The following is an 8444-nucleotide window of genomic DNA, read 5'->3' on the forward strand; positions in this document are numbered from 1 at the left end:
AGGAGACTTAATCATAGGAGACTTAATCATAGGAGACTTCATCACAGGAGACTTAATCATAGGAGACTTAATCATAGGAGACTTCATCATAGGAGACTTAATCACAGGAGACTTAATCACAGGAGACTTAATCATAGGAGACTTAATCATAGGAGACTTAATCACAGGAGACTTAATCATAGGAGACTTAATCATAGGAGACTTAATCACAGGAGACTTAATCATAGGAGACAATCACAGGAGACTTAATCACAGGAGACAATCACAGGAGACTTCATCACAGGAGACTTAATCATAGGAGACTTAATCACAGGAGACTTAATCATAGGAGACAATCACAGGAGACTTAATCATAGGAGACTTAATCACAGGAGACTTAATCACAGGAGACTTAATCATAGGAGACTTAATCATAGGAGATCATCAGGAGACTTAATCACAGGAGACTTAATCATAGGAGACTTCATCATAGGAGACTTAATCACAGGAGACTTCATCATAGGAGACTTCATCATAGGAGACTTAATCACAGGAGACTTCATAGGAGACTTAATCATAGGAGACTTCATCACAGGAGACTTAATCATAGGAGACTTAATCACAGGAGACTTAATCATAGGAGACAATCACAGGAGACTTAATCATAGGAGACTTAATCATAGGAGACTTAATCATAGGAGACTTAATCACAGGAGACTTAATCATAGGAGACTTCATCATAGGAGACTTAATCACAGGAGACTTAATCATAGGAGACTTCATCATAGGAGACTTAATCACAGGAGACTTCATCATAGGAGACTTAATCATAGGAGACTTAATCACAGGAGACTTAATCACAGGAGACTTAATCATAGGAGACAATCACAGGAGACTTAATCATAGGAGACTTAATCATAGGAGACAATCACAGGAGACTTAATCATAGGAGACTTCATCATAGGAGACTTCATCACAGGAGACTTCATCACAGGAGACTTCATCATAGGAGACTTAATCACAGGAGACTTCATCACAGGAGACTTAATCATAGGAGACTTAATCACAGGAGACTTAATCATAGGAGACAATCACAGGAGACTTAATCATAGGAGACAATCACAGGAGACTTAATCATAGGAGACTTAATCACAGGAGACTTCATCACAGGAGACTTAATCATAGGAGACAATCACAGGAGACTTAATCATAGGAGACTTCATCATAGGAGACTTCATCATAGGAGACTTCATCACAGGAGACTTAATCATAGGAGACTTCATCACAGGAGACTTAATCACAGGAGACTTAATCACAGGAGACTTAATCATAGGAGACATAATCATAGGAGACTTAATCACAGGAGACTTAATCATAGGAGACAATCACAGGAGACTTAATCATAGGAGACAATCACAGGAGACTTAATCATAGGAGACTTAATCATAGGAGACTTCATCATAGGAGACTTAATCACAGGGACTTAACACAGGAGACTTTAGGAGAATCATAGGAGACTTAATCACAGGAGACTTCATCATAGGAGACTTAATCACAGGAGACTTAATCACAGGAGACTTAATCATAGGAGACTTAATCACAGGAGACTTAATCACAGGAGACTTAATCACAGGAGACTTCATCATAGGAGACTTAATCACAGGAGACTTCATCATAGGAGACTTAATCACAGGAGACTTAATCATAGGAGACTTCATCATAGGAGACTTCATCATAGGAGACTTAATCACAGGAGACTTCATCATAGGAGACTTAATCACAGGAGACTTAATCACAGGAGACTTAATCATAGGAGACTTAATCACAGGAGACTTAATCATAGGAGACTTAATCACAGGAGACTTAATCACAGGAGACTTAATCATAGGAGACTTAATCACAGGAGACTTCATCACAGGAGACTTAATCATAGGAGACAATCACAGGAGACTTAATCATAGGAGACTTAATCATAGGAGACTTCATCACAGGAGACTTCATCACAGGAGACTTAATCATAGGAGACAATCACAGGAGACTTAATCATAGGAGACTTAATCATAGGAGACTTAATCACAGGAGACTTCATCACAGGAGACTTAATCATAGGAGACAATCACAGGAGACTTAATCATAGGAGACAATCACAGGAGACTTAATCATAGGAGACTTAATCACAGGAGACTTAATCATAGGAGACTTAATCACAGGAGACTTAATCATAGGAGACTTCACAGGAGACTTAATCATAGGAGACAATCACAGGAGACTTAATCATAGGAGACCAGGAGAATCACAGGAGACTTCATCACAGGAGACTTAATCATAGGAGACATCACAGGAAACTTCATCACAGGAGACTATAGGAGACTTAATCACAGGAAACTTCATCACAGGAGACTATAGGAGACTTAATAACAGGAGACTTAATCATAGGAGACTTAATCACAGGAGACTTAATCACAGGAGACTTCATCACAGGAGACTTAATCATAGGAGACTTAATCACAGGAGACTTCATCACAGGAGACTTCATCATAGGAGACTTCATCACAGGAGACTTAATCATAGGAGACTTCATCACAGGAGACTTCATCACAGGAGACTTCATAGGAGACAATCACAGGAGACTTAATCATAGGAGACTTAATCACAGACTTAATCATAGGAGACTTAATCACAGGAGACTTCATCATAGGAGACTCTCATCATAGGACAGGAGACTTAATCGGAGACTTCATCACAGGAGAAACTTCATCACAGGAGACTATCACAGGAGACATCATAATCACAGAGAAACTTCATCACAGGAGACTTAATCACAGGAGACTTCATCATAGGAGACTTAATCACAGGAAACTTAATCACAGGAGACTTCATCATAGGAGACTCTCCCTCCTCCCCTCTCCTCTCCTCTCTTCTCTTCTCCTCTCCTTTCCCTAATCACAGGAAACTTCATCACAGGAGACTTCATCACCGGAGACTTCATCACCGGAGACTTCATCACCGGAGACTTCATCACAGGAGACTTAATCACAGGAGACTTCATCATAGGAGACTTAATCACAGGAGACTTAATCATAGGAGACTTCATCATAGGAGAGTCAATCACAGGAGACTTAATCATAGGAGACTTCATCATAGGAGACTTCATCATAGGAGAGTTAATCATAGGAGACTTAATCATAGGAGAGTTAATCATAGGAGAGTTAATCATGGGAGACTTAATCATAGGAGACTTCATCATAGGAGACTTCATCATAGGAGACTTCATCATAGGAGAGTTAAACACAGGAGACTTCATCATAGGAGACTTCATCATAGGAGACTTCATCATAGGAGACTTCATCATGGGAGACTTCATCATAGGAGACTTCATCATAGGAGACTTAATCACAGGAGAGTTAAACACAGGAGACTTCATCATAGGAGACTTCATCATAGGAGACTTCATCATAGGAGACTTAATCATAGGAGACTTCATCATAGGAGACTGCAAATGACAACCCCTTTGTCCGTTTTAACACAAAGTGTTCACGTGTCACTGTTGATCATCATAATGGCCCTGCAGTCCATAAAACTTTTTATACTTTGTAAATATGAATTTTTTCACATCAAATTTCAGGTATGTCTAAAGTATATTGGCAATAATAATCTAAGTAGCTCTTAAAACACAATATTAGTTTACGATCCTTTTTCTAGATTAGGAAGAGCTACACATGCATTTTCATACATATAAATATTAAGCCATAAAGTAAACGACGTCATACATTAGGTTAATGGCATTGTTGCGCCACATTATATCAGGAGAGTTGAATACAATGCCTCAGGTAGCTCACACAGCTCCAGAGATGCTCTCTCTCCTCCGTCTTCCCCGTCTCCCCCCTCCTTTTCCCCCTCTCTCTCCTCCTATTCATTTTTCTCTGCTGTTTCCCATTTCTTGCTCTGCCATATTTTTCCCCCCACCCCCGCCATCTTGGACAGTCTGTCTGCCTCCCTCCCTCCTTTTCTCTCTCTCATCATTTTAATAGTGGACCTCAGAGCGGTTGCCATGTCGACCAGCCAGCATATTACTATGGCAACCAGTCTGTGCGTGGTGAGGCTGCTGATTAGGGAGAGATGTCTCGTGTAGCCTGGCCAGCGGAGAGAGGGAACGAGGAAGAGGGGGGAGAAAGATTGGGGTGCTTGAGGAGGGGTTGTGTATGTCTGGACATTATATGTGTCTATTTAAATAATGTGTAAACCTGCTCTGCTGACTATAATTAGAACATGTATGACATTTTTACCAGCTCAGATCACTCTGACACACACATAACAGTCATACTCTGTACCGGATAGATCTCTCCAGCTGGATTTGAGATGATACTGCTAACCGTTACCTCAGAGTAACAACAATATGCTGTCAGACTACTCATATGTCACTGTATCTTCATATCTGCCTGTCCTGCTGTCTGGTTTGGCTCTCTCCTTTCTGCCTTTGTTTAGCTTGGTGCCTGTTCTAAAACAAAATCATTTAGTAACTGACACACATATGCTCATTTGAAAAAAAACTAATAGCAGGAAGTTGAAACATTATAGGCAGAAAGGGACAATCTCTCCTCTCCTCTCCTCTCTTCTCTTCTCTTCTCCTCTTCTTTCCCTCCTCTAAAGTATGTTAAGCTCATAGTGTGTTGGTCTGTGTCTGTCAGGGCTGGGCTGAGGAGGGACAGAAACAGGGAGAGCTTTTAAAAAGCTGCCCCCTCCGCCATGGACGCTAATGAACGCTGCAGAGGACGCCTCAGACCTCCCAGATCCATCAGAGAAACTAATTACAAGATCCAATTAAAGAGAGAGAGGGAGAAAGAGAAAGGTGGTATAAAGAAAGAAACCATCTCCCTCCTCCACCATTAAAACATCCAGCCTGTTAGCTCATTGAGGACAGTAATTACAGCATATTTATTATTCATCCCACAGCTAAATAAGAGCCTGACATTTCAGTAACAATAATAAGGACAGAAAAAAGCACCACAAACTACATTCTAACTAATTGCTCAGAGATTAAACGACTGGAAAAAATGTGTTATTTGCTTATTCATATCATCCAGAGGAACTGTCGTCAGCACAGCTATGCACTAGAGATGGAATGTCACTCAGGGAATCTGACTAACGTAGGTGGTCCTCGTCAGGACCCGGATGTTGTAGTGATCACTGATTATGCGTGTATTAAGGAGTGGTCGGCTATATCCCTAAGCATGGTTTTAATGTCTGGTCTCTCTGTTATGTGGGCTTGGCTCTGTGGTTGGAATGGCTTGTTCTGTCTGGCCTGTGGTCTCCTCCTCACCCACTGCTTTTGAGGTACGTTATGTTTACACATTTTGCAGCCACATTATCACAGTGAACTCAGACAGCAATGTCTTACAATGCAACAAATGATCAATTATTCTCCTGATGTGGTATTTTGCAATCTGGCTCGCTTGGTTTTTCGCCTGTGCATACAGGCTCCCCTAGCTCTCCATCCCTCCCTCCTCCTTCTCCTCATCTCTCCATCCCCCATCCTGAACTCTGAGGCACCTCATTAAGTCAACGGCCCCCTGGCCTCATCGGCTGTGGCTGAGGTGAGGAATATCATATAATCATGAAGTGGAGATGGCATTGCACTCATCAGAAATTATAGATGAGTTTTATGGTGCCTAGGCACAGGCCCGGGGACCTGGGGGACAGTGGCAAGGGTCAGGTTACTGGTGGAGGGGTCACAGCGAGGGCCTCCACCTCTTCATCACTCAGTCCCCTGCACCCTCCGACAGGGACAGGAACTACGCACACCACCCCTCCCCTCCCGAAACCACAGGGAAAGGCTTTGGTCAGACGCAACAAGCATTCAACAAATGGCACTGTACAAACCAAACCAAATCTGAGAATCAGAGTGGCTATTTCATTCTGAGGCACAAGCCGTTGCTTAGGCGTCTGCCGCCATCTTACCTTGGCTGGCTCAGAGCGCTATCAGAGATGGAATCTAGTTCTACAATACGACTCAGGTTATTGAGCCCCGGGATTTGAAGTTACCATTAAATTATAAGAAGCTGTTGTACCTGTCCCAAACACATACAGGATACTCAATCCAGGACAATGGGATGACAGTTAAGATGTTTATACTGTATTGAGGACCATAGACTTACTAACACTTTCAGGACTAATGAGTATTTCTCTGAAGTATTGAGGACCATAGACTTACTAACACTTTCAGGACTAATGAGTATTTCTCTGAAGTATTGAGGACCATAGACTTACTAACACTTTCAGGACTAATGAGTATTTCTCTGAAGTATTGAGGACCATAGACTTACTAACACTTTCAGGACTAATGAGTATTTCTCTGAAGTATTGAGGACCATAGACTTACTAACACTTTCAGGACTAATGAGTATTTCTCTGAAGTATTGAGGACCATAGACTTACTAACACTTTCAGGACTAATGAGTATTTCTCTGAAGCTAGAGTGCTAATAGAGCTAACAAATAAATAAAAAGTATATATTTAAACACTACTGTATTTGCTGGTTTTATTTGTTTGTTTTCGTCTTTCTTTTGTCAGAAGAACTGTTCTGATCACATGTCTGTTCCGCTAAGCCACGTTGAGCTGTGTGTTAGTCTGAGTTCCACCTGACCTTGTCACAAAGACAAAAGAAAAGGAGGAAAAATTGTAATCAGTGACCTGCATTTGACTCTGTCCATTTCCAACCCTGTGCTCCTCCTCCTTGGGATGCCCAAGGACTCTCACCCCCACCCCCTCCATCATCAGCCCTGCAGCCCCCTCACAGCCCTCCCCCACCCTTCTCCATCCAGCCCATAGCCAGCAGGCCGGCACACAGGGGGGTTTCCACACTACTTATCAGCAGATATGACCCGCGTCCTCAGCCATGATTGATAGTTGTCATCTATAGCATAGCCAGACAAACTTCTGATGCACTATAAAGGCCAGGAGACAAGCATAGTGTTTCAGCCAAGGATGTCCAGCATCCATCCACTGAGGTCCAGAGCAGAGCTGAGGCTGAGCCTGGATCCTGAAGGAGAGCGGGACCAAGGGAGGAGCATGGTGCTTGTTCTGTGGAGGAGTCACAGCATGGATCAGACAGGCTCCTCTTACAACAAGAGCCTTAAAACCAGGATGAGCATTATCCTCTGACATGACAAACTGAAATGTTTCTAGCTTGATATACACCCCCAGCCATTCCTCTTCCCCAATTCACACTATTGTACACAGGACTGCACAAACAAACCATACTTACATAGTCAAAACACACACACACACACACACACACACACACACACACACACGTGCGCACAAACCCATAGTAGCACTCCAGCTCGGGGCTGTGGGGCAGTGGTTGAGCAATGCCTCCCTGGGGGGGATATTTTATAGTTTGTGTCCATCAGTGGCATGGCCTGGGGCGTTGGGGTTGACAGTAAGTGCTCTCAACACCGGTGACACTGATTCATCTGAGCCATGACACAGATGAGAGAGGAGGGGGCAGAGGGGACAGAGGGGGGACAGACACAGGGAACCAGAGAGGGAATAAAAAATAACTTAGAGACCAGGTCGTGTCATGTCTTGTGACGATACACAGGCCCTAACTAGAGAGTCTTATGTATCTGTGTTGGAACCTAGTGTACGTGTGTGAGAGCTCATTCAGGTAGCTGGTGATGCTAATAAGCGCCTTTTGTCTTTTCCATTGTGATCCTGTAAAGTTCTGTATGTGTGGTAATGGTAGTGTGGTAGTATGAGCGTAGCTGTTCTCTAGAACACATCCTCTGGACCACAGTGAGGCCGTTCTGAGCTGTGATGGGCTGGGGAGCTTGGCTTGAGAGGGGGCCCCCCAATCTAACATGGCATTTCAATTTCTCTTCTTCCCTCGCTGCTGTGCCTCTTCTACATATAAATAGGGAGGAGGGTCTGAACCCCAGCCTCCAGGATGCGCATACTAAGCAATCAATGTGTCACCTCTCCCTGACAGTCCTATTTTTTTTCATACGAGCACCGGGTTCATTTTTTCTTGTCAGCAGAAGGTAATTTGCTCTATTGTGATTCAGTCCGAAAGCTTGGTGACGAGGTGTCTGATAGGTCGCCCCCCCTCCTTCACCCCCCCCCAGGGGCTGAATGAGGCACCCCACTACCCAGTCCCCTCTCCCCACACCCAGGCCAGCCCTTCTCCATCTGAGACAGTAGGGCTGCTAAATTAGATAAGCTGGGCTGTAGCCCTGTTTAATAAAAGATGCAGAGCTCCCAGGGGACGGCCTTTCTGAAGGCCGAACAGAGCATGAACATGAACAGAGCCACAGCACAGACAATGGCGTTTGCATTGGCACAATGGACAGGAAGTGGAAAGAATGAACCAATCATGGAAATATATAATTTAAAGCAGCCTCGCCCCATGCACCTCTCTGTCTCTCTCTCTGTACCCTTATGCATCATAATGGATCATTTTGGCC

At 43.5% G+C, this 8444-nt stretch overlaps 1 protein-coding gene across 1 annotated transcript; it reads right to left on the reverse strand.

Moving 5' to 3' along the window:
- Positions 1-410: 410 nt before the first annotated feature.
- On the reverse strand, positions 411-3196 carry LOC135552972 (uncharacterized). Its single transcript, XM_064984953.1, has 8 exons — positions 2927-3196; positions 2429-2584; positions 2128-2220; positions 1506-1901; positions 1176-1346; positions 912-1052; positions 691-816; positions 411-608 (listed from the first exon to the last, which is right to left on the reverse strand). The coding sequence occupies exons 1-8, from the start codon at positions 3194-3196 to the stop codon at positions 411-413; spliced, it is 1551 nt and encodes a 516-aa protein (XP_064841025.1).
- Between the last annotated feature and the right edge of the window lie 5248 nt (positions 3197-8444).

Source organism: Oncorhynchus masou, chromosome 2, assembly GCF_036934945.1.
Source record: "Oncorhynchus masou masou isolate Uvic2021 chromosome 2, UVic_Omas_1.1, whole genome shotgun sequence".
NCBI lineage: Eukaryota > Metazoa > Chordata > Actinopteri > Salmoniformes > Salmonidae > Oncorhynchus > Oncorhynchus masou.